A 16,497-nucleotide genomic window follows, 5' to 3' on the forward strand; every position below is an offset into this window, starting at 1 on the left:
TAGGCTTACATCAAAAACACTTGGGAAATTTGTCTTGGCTCTGTTCCAATGAGGCCAGTTATTCTACAAGGGGTTACTGGATTGTGTTGGGCCTTCATGTGGTGTGTATTTTAGAACCCCTGAATTTTAAACTATTTGAGTTCCTTTGTAAGGATCCTTTGATAAAGTGGCTAGAAGAAAAGACTTGTGTGAAACTCTTGAGTCCGATTTCTGGCTGTACTGCTATTGTCTTACATGGCTGAGCCTGGGTAAGTCTTGTCTCAGTTCACACTTCAGGCCCCCAGTGAGTGAGGTGGCTGTGATGACGCTCTTGTTTAACAGGCAAGTAAAGCCAGGGTGTTGAAATCTGTGGAAGAAAGGAACCATGTGGAAGAGCATGTGCTAATGATCTGTCTGATGAGAATTGTGTGTATAGATTTGTGTATACACAAATATGGATGTTTACTGTATGAATCAATGTATGAATGTGTCCGAGAACTCCGGAGTTGATAAGGGCTTGTAATGCACTTAAAGGTAGCTCACCACAAGACAATCTTCCTGTCTGAAATCAGCATTGCAGTCCCAGCCATTTCCTGAAGCTACCGCCTTCACTTTCTCCCCAACTCTGAAATGCTTTTCACTCTCTCTACCTAGGCTGAAGCCGATGTAGCTTCTCTGAACAGACGCATCCAGCTCGTTGAGGAAGAGTTGGATCGTGCCCAGGAGCGTCTGGCAACAGCTTTGCAGAAGCTGGAGGAAGCTGAGAAGGCAGCAGATGAGAGTGAGAGGTGAGAATGCCCCATCAGCCATCTTTTGCAGCTGCCTTTCCTGGTGGAATAAACCGGAGGGCTCCCGTGATCTTTGAGGTTTAAGAATTTTTCAGTCCCCTGGTGGTGGGATCATTTCCTCTATTGATCCCAGGTATAACTCAGTTGGTTTTGTTCATTTAGCATCAGTGAAACACCTACTATGTCCAAAGCACTGTCCTAAGCCCTAAGGTTACAAAGAAGAAGAAGATCTTGTTCCTGCCTTCACAGAGCTCACCCTCTAATGAGGCAGACAGATATGTAAAGGAGAAATGTCAGGGATACGAGTTGGCCCTTTCATTCCTACTGACCACAGAGCAGTTGTGCATTTGTTAAAGTATAACTTTATTTTATAACATACCAAGGAAGCTTAGGCCTAAATAAAGGAACTGTGGACTATCAGTTGTCAAATAGCTTAACAAATAGGTGGAAGAAAAAACACAAAGCAGAAATACGGTCTGCAAAAGTAAAATATTTTGGACTTGGTCTCTATACACGCAAGACACGTGCACACAAATAGTCAGATGCTCGTGTGTTCTGAGCCCTCCTCTGCTGTAATCTGGCTCTAGCTGAATCATTACTCTAAGATTCAGCTCTGTGGTAGTAAAGGAAAGCATGGTTTGTATAGACCAGCACAGCCTTGGGTGGTCTAGAAGGCATTTTCCCTTATGCTCAACTGTTGGAATTAAGGATTTGCCGTATTGCATGGAAGTACTTCAAGAGAGACTCCGTGAAGTGAGAGAGCGTTCTGCTGCTTGAGGGATGGCATAGCATGAAGGGCTCAGAACACTGAATGTGTATCTATCTGTGCTGTGACCTGGGCAAGTGAAGGCAGTCAGTCATCTTGTCCATTTCTCACTCTTTGAAGTGATCCTGCCACCAGGTACCCGGTATAAAGAGTGATTTCAGACTTTAGGATTCGAGAAGATTTTTAGCTAAACTTTTTAGGCCATTATCCACTGCTGCTTAGTGTTTCTTCACCAACCAAGCATTTTGGACTTCTTTAAGATGCCTAATCATCTCTTACAGTGTACACATAAGAGCGGTTTTTGTGGCTGACTTCTTTCTGAAATATACTTGTTAGTGCACCTTAAAGGCAGTCTGGTAATGTTAGACTTCGAAGTAAAGGGGACTTGGGGGTCATTTAGTCCCTTAGTTTTACAAATGAGAAAACTAGGGCTCAGAGACGAATGTGACTTGCACCAAGGCTCACAGCATATTTGTGGCTAAGCCAAGACTGCGACCCAGATCTCCTCAACTGTATTCCAGTGCTTCATCAAAAGATAGTGGGCCAGATGCAGTGGCTCACACCTGTAATCCAAGCACTTTAGGAGGCCGAGGTGGGCAGATCACTTGAGGCCAGGAGTTCGAGACCAGCCTGGCCAACATGGCATAACCCCTAAATCTACTAAAAAATACAAAACTTAGCCAAGTGTGGTGGTGCACACCTGTAATTCCAGCTACTCGGGAGGCTGAGGCAGAAGAATCGCTTGAATCCAGGAGGTGGAGGTTTCAGGAAGCCAAGATCACGCCACTGCACTCCAACCTGGGTGACAGAGTGAGACTCTGTCTCAAAAAATAAAAATAAAAAAATAGTGGTTCACTTATACTGCCTACTTAAATTTTGATAAATGAATTCCATTTTACATGACTTGTTATTCCATATATCTGTAAAATATCATAGGTCAGTTAGTATTTTTCTGAAACATAACACCATGCCATAGGACCCTAATACACTCAGTATAGAGGACAGTGTCAGGCCTGTCTCCCAGCATTGCTGTCATGAAAGGGTTCCATTACAGGTAAAACTTAATTTGAAGCATTCAGTTGAACCATAGGAAATTGCCATTATTACTTGTCTGAAATGGTCAGATATCAGCATTTTTTGTGGGCCTACTAGTTTATTAAATCTAATATTAAGTCTAATATTTTATTAAGTCTAATATTTTTGCTTATGGTTGGCAGGGTAAGAAGATTCTTTGTAGAAAGAGGTATATAAAGATAAGTTTGATTTTGTTCTAGCTTTGATTCATGTGCAAGCTGAGGCTTCCCACAGGAAAGGCAAGAAATCTCATTATCTTTTTAATAGTAAAGCATATTGGCTTTTCCGGTTTCATGCTGCCAAGATTCAGACAGGATCCTGACATGGTACCTTTTATCATTAATGTTAGATGCCTGATAGTTTGATCGGTACTCAAGGTGAGAGAGTTCATTCACAGTGAATGAACAGAGAGAAATGTGTCTCTTTTTTCCACCTTTAGCTCTGGAAATTGTTGTTTCCTGGTTTGGAAAATAAAAGTAGCTCTGTGCTCTATTTTGGTCTACCACTTACACTAAGCCTCACAGGCCACAGCAGTGCAGTGTGCATTTGGGAAAGTCAGCTCTAAATCTTGGGTTTTCCTGCTTGTCTTTCTTTCCAGAGGCATGAAAGTCATTGAGAGTCGAGCCCAAAAGGATGAAGAAAAAATGGAAATTCAGGAGATCCAACTGAAAGAGGCCAAGCACATTGCTGAAGATGCCGACCGCAAATATGAAGAGGTCAGGTCCTGGGGCCCACAGCCTTGTGGACTTCCAACAGTGGCCTTCAGGAGGCCAGGGAGCAATGCACAGTCTTGATTCCTCAGTGAGGCCATCTGCTTGGTTGGCAGAAATGGGTGGTTTCGAGAAGCAAAGTTCCTTTGTCTCCAGAAAACAGTTCTCATTTTAATCCTGCTAGGGGATCCCAGGCTTTATCAGGAAGCCGATCAGTGGCACTGGGAAGAAGGACCAAAACTCCTCTCCCCAAACCACAAAGACCTGGACAGAAGATCTTTGGCCAGAAGGGAGAGTTGGGCCCTGTGTCTTGTGAAAGGAGGCTCTCATGCTGTCGTGGTGCAAGTCACTTCTCAGAGTCACCTGGCACATCCAGATTGGGCAACCCAGAGACCACAGACAGTTTCTCAGTGGATTCATGGAGGCCTCTCTCCTCAAGGGTGGTAGAAAACTATTATCAATGCAGATTTTCAGTAGAATTTGCTGCTGGTCATGTTCGCATGAAAACAGCCTCCTGCGATAAGAGGCAATATGATTATTAAGATTTCTGTTTTTTCCTTATTGGATCACATTGTGGCTATCCTGAAACAGCATTGCCCCTCCTTTTCATTATCATTATTACCTTCAGATTACACTGTGCTCACAAGTTTTGATCTGCTTCAGAGGCTCCCTTCCTCTCTCTGGTTCTTCCACTAAATACAAATTTGATTTTGTCAATTGTCTCACCAACTTGTCTCACGTTCGTGTCTCTCGTATTCTTCCTCTGCAATAAGGAGGTAGATGTACAGATCAGCCATCGAATTGAAGGAGTTCTTAGGTTTATTTTGTTTTCCTGGCAGCCCCCACCTTTTCAGTATATGTCTCATCCTACTGCCGTTTTTGAGATTGTGAATTTGTATTTTCTCCCTCCTTCCACATTTTGGCCTGGCTGCCAGTTCCAGATCAGACTTCCAATTGGGACTGCCCAAGCACAGCTGACCATTCTGAGTCTGAGCAGAAGCCTCTGATCTCCTCTCTGCTCGCACTCCTAATGGAGAGTTGCTGCTCTCCGGTCTACCAGAAAGAGGATCATATTGTTTGTAGACAAAACCCTTAGTGCCTGATGGGATCTGATCGCTACCCCCCTGCCCTCCTACACAAAACTTGCAAGATCCATGGTGTGTGTGTTGTGTTTTCCTGCTGCAGGTGGCCCGTAAGCTGGTCATCATTGAGAGTGACCTGGAACGTGCAGAGGAGCGGGCTGAGCTCTCAGAAGGGTAAGCAGGCCCGGCGCCAGGAGGCCACGAATGGGGTGCTGCAGAGCAGTGACTAAACAGCATGACCTTCTGGCAGCTGCACATTACCTGTTTCAGCTCCGGGCTCCTTTTGTGCTCATTTGATGTGGATGAGCCACGAGTATGGAACATGGAGGACTCGTGTGGGGTGTCTATGTATGAATGCGTGTATCACTGCATGCCTTACCTGCACACTGATTTTGTGAATGGCCTTGTGCATTTCCTGTGTCCACTAACAGCCAAGTCCGACAGCTGGAAGAACAATTAAGAATAATGGATCAGACCTTGAAAGCATTAATGGCTGCAGAGGATAAGGTACTGATGGCTCATGTGTGGTTTTTAGGTTTAACTGCAACCCAGACGTCTTTCAGCTTCCAATGCCTACTGGTTCGTTTGGTATAACGACTGCACCTTCACTTCACCCTCTGCTATTTATATCTTGCTTTAAGTGCTTTCCCTTGGTCCTTTATGCTCCTTTGTTTTCCCTTCATAAATGCTCTTTGGGCAGCCAAAAAAGGAGCCAAATTATTGCACTTCAAAGTTGTTGGATTTTGTCACCCTGCCTTCTGCTGTTGCGAGGTTGGGGGGCAGTGTTCCTGGCAAAACTAAACATTTTAATACCCGATGATTTGGCTACTTTCAGGCAGCCCTTCGTCTCTAGGACTCGGTTTTCATTTTTTCCCATCCCTCTCCTTTTTCTCTCCTCCTTCCTTTGGCTTGTCTCCCACCCTTTCTGCCTCTGATCGAAAACGTTAGCAAATGTGCCGAGCTTGAAGAAGAATTGAAAACTGTGACGAACAACTTGAAGTCACTGGAGGCTCAGGCTGAGAAGGTAGGCCAGGAGCATGGTGTGGGGGAAAGGCGTCTTTTAAGAGCTGCTCCAAAGAGGCCCTGCCAGTGAAAGCAACACATACAGTAGACATTTTAGTAAATGGCAATATTGTGAGGTGATTTTTGGAGAGTTACTAGGTAACAAATTCTTTTTATTAACTAGAGAATTTATTTTATCTTAGGGATATGAGTCATCAATTTAATTTAAACCAAGTGCCAAGTGGATAAGTTATCTTGTTGTTATCCCATGTAAAACAATAGGCAAGAAAGCAGAGAATGTATTGCAGTGTGCCATTCGATATCAGAGGTTCCATTACCTCCTAAGAGATCCTTAACATCTGTTGGCTGGGCTGGCGAGTTCTTTGCATGAGAAGCCATGAGTAGACTGAGCTGCAGCCTGACATCTGGAATGCTCTTTCTAATTACAGTACTCGCAGAAGGAAGACAAATATGAGGAAGAGATCAAGGTCCTTTCCGACAAGCTGAAGGAGGTAATATGAGAGTTGTGGATGAAGCCAACTGGATTTTAAATGAGTTTGTTTTCATGGAACTGGTCAGGGCCTTTTCATTTTAAAGTTCTAGTGATCCAAGTCAGGAATATTCTAAGGTTGCCTTGGAGTGTGTGTACAGTGCTAGCTGCCATTTCTCACAGAGGTGACTGAAACTGACAAGTAGTTTCAGATCCACTTTATGGGTGATGTGCTTCATTTACATCCTCTAGTTTCCCTGTGTTTGTAGCTGCGGGAAACACCAAACTTCCCAACTTTAACTCAAATAAATCATTACAGGCTGAGACTCGGGCTGAGTTTGCGGAGAGGTCAGTAACTAAATTGGAGAAAAGCATTGATGACTTAGAAGGTAAGATCTTAAGTAGTGTTTTTAGTTTAATCCTTCTGGTGAAATAGTGATGTGGCAAAACAGTTTTCCAATTCAAGGGCATCCACCTTGATACGCTCCTTTGCACCTGCACATTCTTCCTGTCTGTCCTCTGGGGTTTTCCTCTGTGGCTCTTAAACTCATGAACCTGAGTCTTCTGCTCACCAGGTGACTAGTTAGCTACCAGCCATAGTGGCAGATGCCATCCAGCTTGACTTCATGCTCATTAGAAGTGTGGCAGGTTTATTTTTCATTGTGAGTGAGGTGCTTATAGGTGAGAATGACTCAGTATATTTTATATCTTTAGTGTCACTTCCTATTTAAATTGGGAATGATGTGGTGATTGTGGACTTGTTTTTAGAAGAACCCATCTTCTTCCAAGTATGAATTCAAAGTAAGGATTTGGGGGTTTTTTTAAGTCATGTATTATCTTATCAAACTACTTTATATCCTGAAGGAGGAGGGAAAAATTATACTTAAGCATTTCTCCCCTAAGGCACTTAGGTTTTATTTTAGTAATAACCACTCTATCTCACCGATATCCTAAATGTTGAGCTTTGAGGTTTGTGAAGGATTAGCTGTGAACAAGAAAGAAAAAAGACAAACAAATATATACATCACAGAAGGGATTAGAGAAGGAACTAGTGTTTGGTACAGATAATCAAAATAGTGGAGAAGAGAGAATGACAAATGGTTGCAAAATGATCTGCCAAAGTGCAGCAAAGTATGAAACCTGCAGCATTACAAAACTAAATTGCAGACTTGCCATACCACTGCCATATAAAGTGTGGCACTCATTGCTTTTCAAGCCTCCTGGACCAGTAATAGGCAGCTTGAGTGGGAAGACCACAGGAGTAGCTTAAATGACACTAAGAAATCGCTATCCCAGTGGTCTAGTGTGGTCAGGAAGTCGGTGGTTTGAAGGTGGAGCCAGATAAGCACTACAGGCTGTAGTCACAAATTGTTCTTCCAAAACACTGCCGTTGGATTTTTTTTTCCCATTGTTTATAGCTGCAGATGGCTGACTACTCCAGTGTAATTAAAATATAGCTCTGCAAAAGAAAGATGTTCCATTAGCCCCTGTCTCCCCTCACCAGGAGACAGCCTTCTGTGGTTTCGTTTAGGATTTAACATGGTTTACTGATATACCTACCATATTTGTTATGATTTTCGTATTGAGTCTTTCTCATTTTATTTTCTAATGGGTTTTGTTCTCTTTGTTTTTGTTTCAATTTATTTAAAACAAAACGCACGCCTCCTGCATTGGCCACCTGCTGCGGCACCAACCCCTTCATGCATTGCCCTTTTCTTGCTGCTGTGTTGGGATGGTGCATGCACCACCCTCACTCACCTTCCATCTCTTGATCACTCTCCATGTTCTTGCACCTCTGCCTTCCACTTCCTGGTCATAGACGAGCTGTACGCTCAGAAACTGAAGTACAAAGCCATCAGCGAGGAGCTGGACCACGCTCTCAACGATATGACTTCCATGTAAACGTGCATCCACTCTGCCTGCTTACACCCTGCCCTCATGCTAATGTAATAAACTCACCACCATCCCTTCCTTGCTCCCAGATCTCCATCTTTGCACTCTTGTGTTCACCCTTTTTGTCATAACCTAGAATAGTTATTGTTTTTTCACTTTCTACTAATATGAAGGCCAGCTAGATTAAGTGTCTATACAAACCATTTTCTTTTCAGAATCCTTTTATTTTGTAAGTGCTAAACTAGAGCAGTGAACTAGAAGGAGTGACCTTGAGCACTATCCTTTTGGGAAATTAAGCTAAACTCAAGTAAAACCAGACGGCCATGCCGTTTGTTGTACAGGAACGTCTCAAGAAATATCAAAACTTTGTTTCCTGAGATTCAACTAAGTACAACATAATCATTTTCATAAAATAAATAGAAATTGAAGGAACCCTTAAAGTGTCAGGTTATTGAGAATCTGAGGACAAGGAAATTGGCATGATCCAATACAGCCCTAACAGTGGTACTATAAAAGATCATCTCTTTTACTTTTAAGAATTCTAGAGTAGGCCAGGCACAGTGGCTCACGCCTGTAATCCCAGCACTTTGGGAGGCCAAGGCGGGCGGATCACGAGGTCAGGAGATTGAGACCATCCCGGCTAACACGGTGAAACCCCGTCTCTACTAAAAATACAAAAAAAATCAGCTGGGTGTGGTGGCGGGCACCTGTAGTCCCAGCTACTCGGGAGGCTGAGGCAGGAGAATGGCGTGAACCCGGGAGGTGGAGCTTGCACTGAGCCGAGATCACACCACTGCACTCCAGCCTGGGCGACAGAGCCAGACTCCATCTAAAAAAAAAACCAAAAAAAACCAAAGAATTCTAGAGTGAAAAGAACCCTCTGCTGAGTAACTAAGCCTTTAATTTTCTGTTTTCATGAAAAGAATTAAAATACCCACGATAAATACTTACCACAACCTGTGTCAAAGAAATGGGAAATTCAACACAGATTGTACAATGTGAGCTTGGGAGTTAATGGCCCACATTTTTCTGTTAGGCAGTAAGAGTTGGAGTAGGTAGTCTTGTTATCATGAGAAGAACCTTCAACAGATACAACTAATTTACGTATTTACGTATTACTAACCAAAACTTCAATATTAAACTTATCCTACTACTTTAAATTCTAACCTGGAATGTTTCAGAGTTCTTCATTCTAATATCACCCTAAATTCCACTGCAGCTGGAAATGTCATTTTCCAAGCCCACCTGTCATTCATTTACCCATGCAGGAAAAATGGTAACTTGAAGAGTATGGCATGTGCCTGTGGCCTTAGAGGTTATAGAATCCCCACACTCAACAAAAAAGCCCCTAGAGACATGACTGTTGCCATGGAAACCAGAGAACAGTCTATCTTCTCACCCCTCATTTGTAAATGAGGGGGTGGAGCTGATCATCTGTCTCTAAGGTCTTTTCCAGTACTAAAATGTGGTGATTTCTTTGGGAAAAACTTTTTGCATCAAGTATGATTAAATATTCTGAAAGATGAGTGTAGCTTAAAATTTGTTTTTAAATTCTGTTCATGGGTTTTCTTAAAATGGACCCTTGCTGAAAGGCGGCCTGTGACGGCCTCAGGTGGGACGACCTCCCAAGGGTGTGGCTGGCAGTGGGTTTTGCATGACTGCTTCTTGTCTGTTTCAGGTGCTGTCATCTATTGGTTTGGTTTTCTTTTTTCTTTCTCTTTTTTTTTTTTTTTTTCTCATCGCGCCACTTTTTTTTTCCTCCCACCTTTTTATCTTCACGCAGATAAGTTTCTTTGCTTCACATCTCCCAAGACTCCCTCGTCGAGCTGGATGTCCCACCTCTCTGAGCTCTGCATTTGTCTGTTCTCCAGCTGACCCTGGTTCTCTCTCTTAGCATCCTGCCTTAGAGCCAGGCACACACTGTGCTTTCTATTGTACAGAAGCTCTTCGTTTCAGTGTCAAATAAACACTGTGTAAGCTATTTCTGTTTGCTATTCTTTTTACTTCTTATTTATTGACATTTTAGTTTCAACATTGAATAAAACTACAAAGCTGCTTCACATATATGAGGGTTAGTGTTTGGCTGCTGCTGTATTTTTCTTTTTAAATTCTGAACACTATATAGAATTGTATCAGGAGTTTCTAAAGCAGTGGTTCCTTGTTGAACTTTAACAGAATACCCAGGCCTGCATCCCTCTGTTTTTCAAAGGTTAGAATGAGGTCTGGACATCTGTGGGGGTTTTGGGGGAATTGTGATGGCTCTGCTTTGGAGTCTGGGACACACAGGGGACATTGCTTGTTGAGAGTTGAAAGGTCTGGCTTGATCAGTGTGTTCCTTTGCTGGAGGTTTAGCTCAGGATGTAGTGACCCCTCTATGTTGATGTTTTGGTGGCCCTGCTTGGGACCAAGGACCTGGCTAACTAATCAAAGGCTCATGATGAATGGTTCCGTAGCTGTCCCATATTACTAGGAAGTTATACATTGAGAAGGGTGAGAAAGAATTTGGATTCAAACAATGTAAGTTTTGGTTATTGTCGATCATCCTTTTATAGCACAAAGAAAAGTTCAAGCTTTTTTGAAGTATATTCATGACTCAGCCACTTTTATTTGGGTCATGAAAATGACACCTTAGGTTTTCTAAATATGATTACTCTGGTCAGTCGTGATTTGTGATTTTTAGCACATACTCTTTTGGAGGGATTGTTCATAATTTTTGTGTTCAATGGCTGTGTTTTCATTTGTGGACATTTTTAAAATACAGCAATGGAAGTTTCTTTTTTTTCTTCCCAAAAAGATAGTTGGTGGAAATTGTTCAGAAGACAATTGTATTTCATTTGGGCTTCTGTTTTATTTCACAAACAGCAATTAACTGATTTTTTAAAAAAAAATACATTGTAAAAATTAGAACTTTAACTTATATGGACTTTAGTGTCATAATCCCCAACATTTCTCCTTCCTCAACAATCTAGCTATTTATTTCTCCTGGTTTTCTTTTTTAACATGGATGATCTGCATGTTTTGTATATAGTTTTTGTAGCCCGAGAGGGCTGATACACCACCATACTGAAATAAATTTGGACAAACTTGATAGTGTCATTCTCACTCTACAGAGACTTCAAAGCATAGAGGAAATACCTTTTTAAAAGAAAGCTGAGAATTAAAGTATTGTGGTCGTAGTATGGTGGACTTTTAGAATCTGGACAGTGTCTCTCCCTTGAGTGTATAAAGACTTCTATGATTTCATGTTTTTCTTAAGGCTCCTTGGGCCTGCTTCTATGATTCCTTCCTTGTTCTTTTTTAAATTCAGAATAAGAGAAGAGTACCCTTCTCTGAGTAAATTCTGCTTCCTGACGTAGACAAAATGCCAAGTCTGAAAGTTCTGCTGAGCAGATGTTCATGTAATTCTGGAGGCACATCTGTTTTTTGGAAATCCTTCCAGAGACTTTCACACTTTCTATCAGTACACTCTACAAGGGGAAGTGGGGCACTAATGGACTGGGAGGGCAGGTCAGGAGTAGCCCAAGGTGTGCACGTGCAAGAGGCAAACAGCAAGTCAAGTTTATCAAGAAATTGTTGGAGCCCAGGCTTCTGGTTCAAAGGGCCAGGTCATAGCTACAGCTGCTCCAGTGGAGGCCAAACCAAAAGCATCACTGAGTTTGGGCACTTGAAGCTTCAGACAGCTGGGAGTCTCCATAGAACGGGAGGGAAAACATTTCCAAGGATATGAGCATGTCTTGTGCCTGCGTTTCGGCCACCCATGCACACCAGCTCCACAGCAGCTGAAGCAGAGCAGGTCCAGAGGAGGCTGTCGGAGGGACCGCTGTCCTTCCTGCTGAGTTCACACTGACCCTCTAGATTCTCCACATTTTCGCCAAAGTTCTTCCATTCTAGCCTGGCCAAACATTTGGGCTCAGCAAACTGAGACATGCTCCCTACCCATGGTGACAGTTCCCTGTGTCCGTAGTGTGAATGTAGTCATGGGATTTATGTCTTGCAACCCCCAAGCATATGTCACTTGCAAAACACCGTGGGAAGCAGTGGGGGTGTGTAAAGAGATGGGCTGGAAAGGCTCTTTGCCCTCGATGAGCTGGCCATCTGGTGGGGAGATAGAGGAGTGAAGCGAGTCTGAACTCATAGGCATGTGCATTTGGAGCCAACAAGGAAGAGAGAACTGTTCTGACTGGGAGCTCCCTGGAGGAGGTAGCTGACATATGACTGGGGTTTTGCATATTCAGAAAATGTGGATGAGTGAGGAGGACAGAGCAGCAGATATTCCAAGCGAGAAAACATAACAAGCATAGCATCCTCCCATGTCCTACCATTTATGAGAGAATGTTAATGTGAGAACTGCTCAATCTCCCAACAGACCTGGGGGCTGCAGGCACATTTTCCCCAGGGGTAGGACTGTTTGCTTTTCAAGATCATGAAGTATTTCTAGGTCCAAGTTGTCACCAGCATTCAAAGCTACCCTGCATCCTCCGGCTGTTGCCAGTGCAGAGCAGGCTCTTGTTTGTCATAGTGTGGGTGTCCCCTGGATCGTCAGATACAGACACTCCTGCAGTTGTTTTCCCCCAGAAGCAGATCACGTGTCAGTGTGTAAACTGTATATCACGCTGGTCTTCATGTAGGTGTTGCAAGTTCTGTTCATTTTATACACATCCATTAGCACCACACATGAATGCCATCCTCTTCAAGAAGTAAGCAGATAGGGCCGGGCGGGGTGGTGGCTCACGCCTGTAATCCCAGCACTTTGGGAGCCTGAGGCGGGTGGATCACGAGGTCAGGAGATCGAGATCATCCTGGCTAACACGCCGAAACCCCATCTCTACTAAAAAATACAAAAATAATTAGCCGGGCGAGGTGGTGAGCGCCTGCAGTCCAGCTACTAGGGAGGCTGAGGCAGGAGAATGGCGTGAACCTGGGAGCCGAGGTTGCGCCACCGCATCCAGTCCGGGTGACAGAGCGAGACTCTGTCTCAAAAAAAAAAAAAAAGAAGTAAGCAGATAAATTCTAAATCAGTGTTGAGTGGTGACAAGTGCTTGTTCTTTTGCTGTTTGAATGGATAACACTATCAAAGCTAGATGAGAGTCAGAATGTGTACGCTGTATCGTGGTGACTGGGGGAAGGACAGGGACTTAATTCCAAATTTCAGAAAATTTCAGTGCAGCAAAAGCAGTAACCCCCAGTTGGTACTACCTGAGGAGAAAGCCTGCCCTGTGAGTGGAGAGGAAAGGGGTTCTGGAAGAGGTGGGCAGCACCGGGCAGGTCGAGGTTTCGCCTAAGTTTAACACAGCCCTAGCAAGGGGTGGATGTCGCACTGGGCTCACCTCCAGCCAGGCCTCCATTCCCAAATCTGTTGCCAGCTCACAAAGTGTATGGCTCAGCTCACAAAGTGAGCTCATGTATGGCTCAGCTCACAAAGTGGTTTAGTGAGGTATAAGAGGAACGTGCACTCTTCCTCCTCCTCTTATCATGTTGCTCCTCCTCCCCTCCTCTCCCCACCAAGAGAGAAATTCTGACCCTTCCTAAGTCTACCAAGCTTTTTAGGATCTACCCTTCCTGAATACAGGACAGGTGACTATGGGGTAAGAGTAAACTGCTCAGCAAGTGACCAGTTGCTGTCCTGCTTGAGGTCTCTGTTCTCTATTAACTGCCTCTCACCCAGTCTGCTAACCTCTCTTCCTTCTGCCTCTTTTCTGCTAACCTGCTTGCTGACCTGTACAGATCAACTCTACCAGCAACTTGAGCAAAACCGCCGCCTCACTAATGAACTAAAGCTGGCTCTGAATGAGGATTAAACTTAAGAGTGAAAAAACTTGGGCTGAATTCTAGGAGTGGAGCCCACGTGCAGAAAATCTAAGACTGTCCTACCTTCAACTAATAGAGTTGAAAACAGTTGCTTTCTGCAGAAATGCAAATACAAGGAATTGGCTGAAAGGCTGGCCTTGCCTGCATTTTTCTCTGTATGGCTGGAATAATTATGTTCTCTTTAATCACAAAACAGCTTTTATGGTAAAATACTTATGTCAATTCAGCACTGCTCTTTGAAATAGCAGGTCCTTTTCTTTGAACTGATAAATAATGAGGAGCTCCCCGCCAAAAAAATGTTTTCTATTTCCCGACAGCCATGAGTCCTACTTTAAGTATACATATATATGTGTGTATATATATTCCTATTAGATATTCATATTCCTAACTTCTAAACATATGGTATAGTGTTTGAAATATGATTAAATGTTCCTATGCTTGGGCAAAATAGCTTTTGAAAACAGGAACTCATGCCAGAAGCTCCTGGTTGTCTGAAAGGTATGCTTTAATCAGTCTAATGGTGCTGTTGGAGTCTGGGGAGAATGGCATGCTAATACATAGAACACTATAAAAATATTAAGAGAATGTCCTAATGAAGTGTGCATGAAACATGTTGATAATTTTTTATGAGCAACAGAAATAAATCATTTTAAAAGTTCTCAGAAAACCTATTTATGTCATCTTTGTTTTTGTGAGTTTGTGTTACCGCACAACTCCTAGACTTTTAACTGCCTGTACCTCCAAAATGTCTGCCGTTTGTAACTTCTCCAGTCTGTATAACAGTACTGCAGCTGTATTTGGTTTTTTACCTCTCCCTGTTCCCACGGCACACAGTCAGTGAACCTTCAGCAAACCCCATGTGCATTTTATCTTCAGTGCATTGTTGGTGGAGGTGCACCTGACTGCTCTATGAGAATCCGTGCCATGGCTCCTTTGGGTCAAAGACGTCCTCCCCCCATCTTAAGTTCTTGTCTAGAAATGAGTAATGTCTTACAAGCATGCCTAGTTCTAATTATCTCATCCTGTGTTTGTGATTGATGTTTGCCTGCCTAAATGTACAAACCACCATTGTGTCCAAAGCACAGCTATTCATGACTTAATTTTCTAATCCCACCACAGAGAAAGTGGCTCATGCCAAAGAAGAAAACCTTAGTATGCATCAGATGCTGGATCAGACTTTACTGGAGTTAAACAACATGTGAAAACCTCCTTAGCTGCGACCACATTCTTTCATTTTGTTGTTGTTTTGTTTTGTTTTTAAACACCTGCTTACCCCTTAAATGCATTTTTATTTACTTTTACCACTGTCACAGAAACATCCACGAAATACCAGCTAGGTCAGGGGGTGGAGAAAACACACACAAAAAGGCAAGCCCATGTCAGGGCGATCCTGGTTTAAATGTGCCATTTCCCGGGTTGATGTTGCCACACTTTGTAGAGAGTTTAGCAACACGGTATGCTTAGTCAGTGTAGGAATCCTCACTAAAGCAGAAGAAGTTCCATTCAAAGTGCCAATGATAGAGTCAACAGGAAGATGAATGTTGGAAACACAATCAGGTGTGGATTGGTGCTACTTTAAACAAAAGGTCCCCCTGTGGTCCTTTGTTCAACATTGTTCAATGTAGAACTGTGTCCAACACTAATTTATTTTGTCTTGAGTTTTACTACAAGATGAGACTATGGATCCCGCATGCCTGAATTCACTAAAGCCAAGGGTCTGTAAGCCACGCTGCTCTCCGAGACTTCCATTCCTTTCTGATTGGCACACGTGCAGCTCATGACAATCTGTAGGATAACAATGTGGATTTCCACTGTTTTCAGTTCTTCATGTTAAAGTGAAAGATTTAGACACTACATCCAATTGGTAAAGGACATTTTCTTGAGAGTTATAACTATATGTAAACATTGTATAATGACATGGAATAAAATGCACATTGTAGGACATTTTCTAAATGTGGTGGTCCTGTCATTTGTATGTTCTTCATTTGTGGACTTTTGATCATGCCACTGACCTGCCTTCCGCCACAAATAGGTTCTCAAAACGGTATCCCAGAGTCCAGGGGAAACTGGGTTTCATGTGTTGATTCTCAGAAACACTAAAGGCAGCGTTATTTTGGTCTGTTAAAGTTATAACCAAGCAGGAGAGGCCCTTTCCAAACGTCATTTTCAATGTTATTGGTGTATATCTGCACATCCATGTAGGACTTTGGCAGTGGCTTTACTGGTTTGGGGATTTTTCTTCCTGACATATTAGCTAAGTCTCTAGCAGTGGCATAGCCACACAAGAACCAGTGATGGGTTAATGTGCCAGATCTGCTGTTTTCCACCAGCAATGTGATTTGACTGAAACTAGTGCTTTAGCGAGTCTTTATGACCTTATGCTTCCCAACTCCTGTGAGTTCTCAATTCCAAGACGTCTCCATTTTCTCAGACTTGGAAACTAAAAATGTCATCAGTCATTTCCCTAGCTCTTGAAGACTCTAAGCAAATAAAAATAGATTACAAACTACTGGCTTCAACTGTCTGCAGGGAGAAAAAAGGATGTTCTCACCAAAAGCAAACAGAATGGAAATAAATGAAAACCCGTTTGGATGCAGATATATTTTCATTCAAAAGTATTAAATATCTCTGTAGCTGTACTTCCATGCCCCTTAATCAGGAATCTCTTCTCCACAGAAAGACAAAGGCTGTAAGGCAAAGAATCCAAGCAGGGTCCCGGAGCCTGGTTTTAGGTCTCCTTCCAAAAAGCTGTCCCCTTGCTCATGGCAAATAAATGCACTGGTCTCAACCCTCCTACAGTTTCAGCACCCCTAGCCTCCCCTCTGCCAATCCTCAGCTAGGAAAAACCCTCTCTGCATCACGCTAGTCATGGAAGCCTTTCCTAAACCTGGCCTCTTTCACTTAG

At 43.0% G+C, this 16,497-nt stretch overlaps 1 protein-coding gene across 23 annotated transcripts in view; it reads left to right on the top strand.

Moving 5' to 3' along the window:
- Nucleotides 1–16,497, top strand: part of TPM1 (tropomyosin 1) — a 41,021-nt gene that overhangs the window by 13,515 nt on the left and 11,009 nt on the right. For 4 of the 23 annotated variants that reach the window (XM_025390160.1, XM_025390170.1, XM_025390164.1 and 1 more), the window contains 7 exons: nucleotides 634–767; nucleotides 3,206–3,323; nucleotides 4,503–4,573; nucleotides 5,348–5,423; nucleotides 5,851–5,913; nucleotides 6,211–6,280; nucleotides 14,712–15,545. In XM_025390160.1, the coding sequence (XP_025245945.1) occupies nucleotides 634–767; nucleotides 3,206–3,323; nucleotides 4,503–4,573; nucleotides 5,348–5,423; nucleotides 5,851–5,913; nucleotides 6,211–6,280; nucleotides 14,712–14,794 (615 nt within the window). In that variant the 3' untranslated portion in view covers nucleotides 14,795–15,545. Of the gene's footprint in view, nucleotides 1–633; nucleotides 768–3,205; nucleotides 3,324–4,502; nucleotides 4,574–4,830; nucleotides 4,907–5,347; nucleotides 5,424–5,850; nucleotides 5,914–6,210; nucleotides 6,281–7,710; nucleotides 15,546–16,497 lie in introns of those variants that run through there. The other 19 variants (XM_025390172.1, XM_025390166.1, XM_025390177.1 and 16 more) reach the window with 12 other exon arrangements.

Source organism: Theropithecus gelada, chromosome 7a (genome assembly GCF_003255815.1).
Source record: "Theropithecus gelada isolate Dixy chromosome 7a, Tgel_1.0, whole genome shotgun sequence".
Taxonomy (NCBI): domain Eukaryota; kingdom Metazoa; phylum Chordata; class Mammalia; order Primates; family Cercopithecidae; genus Theropithecus; species Theropithecus gelada.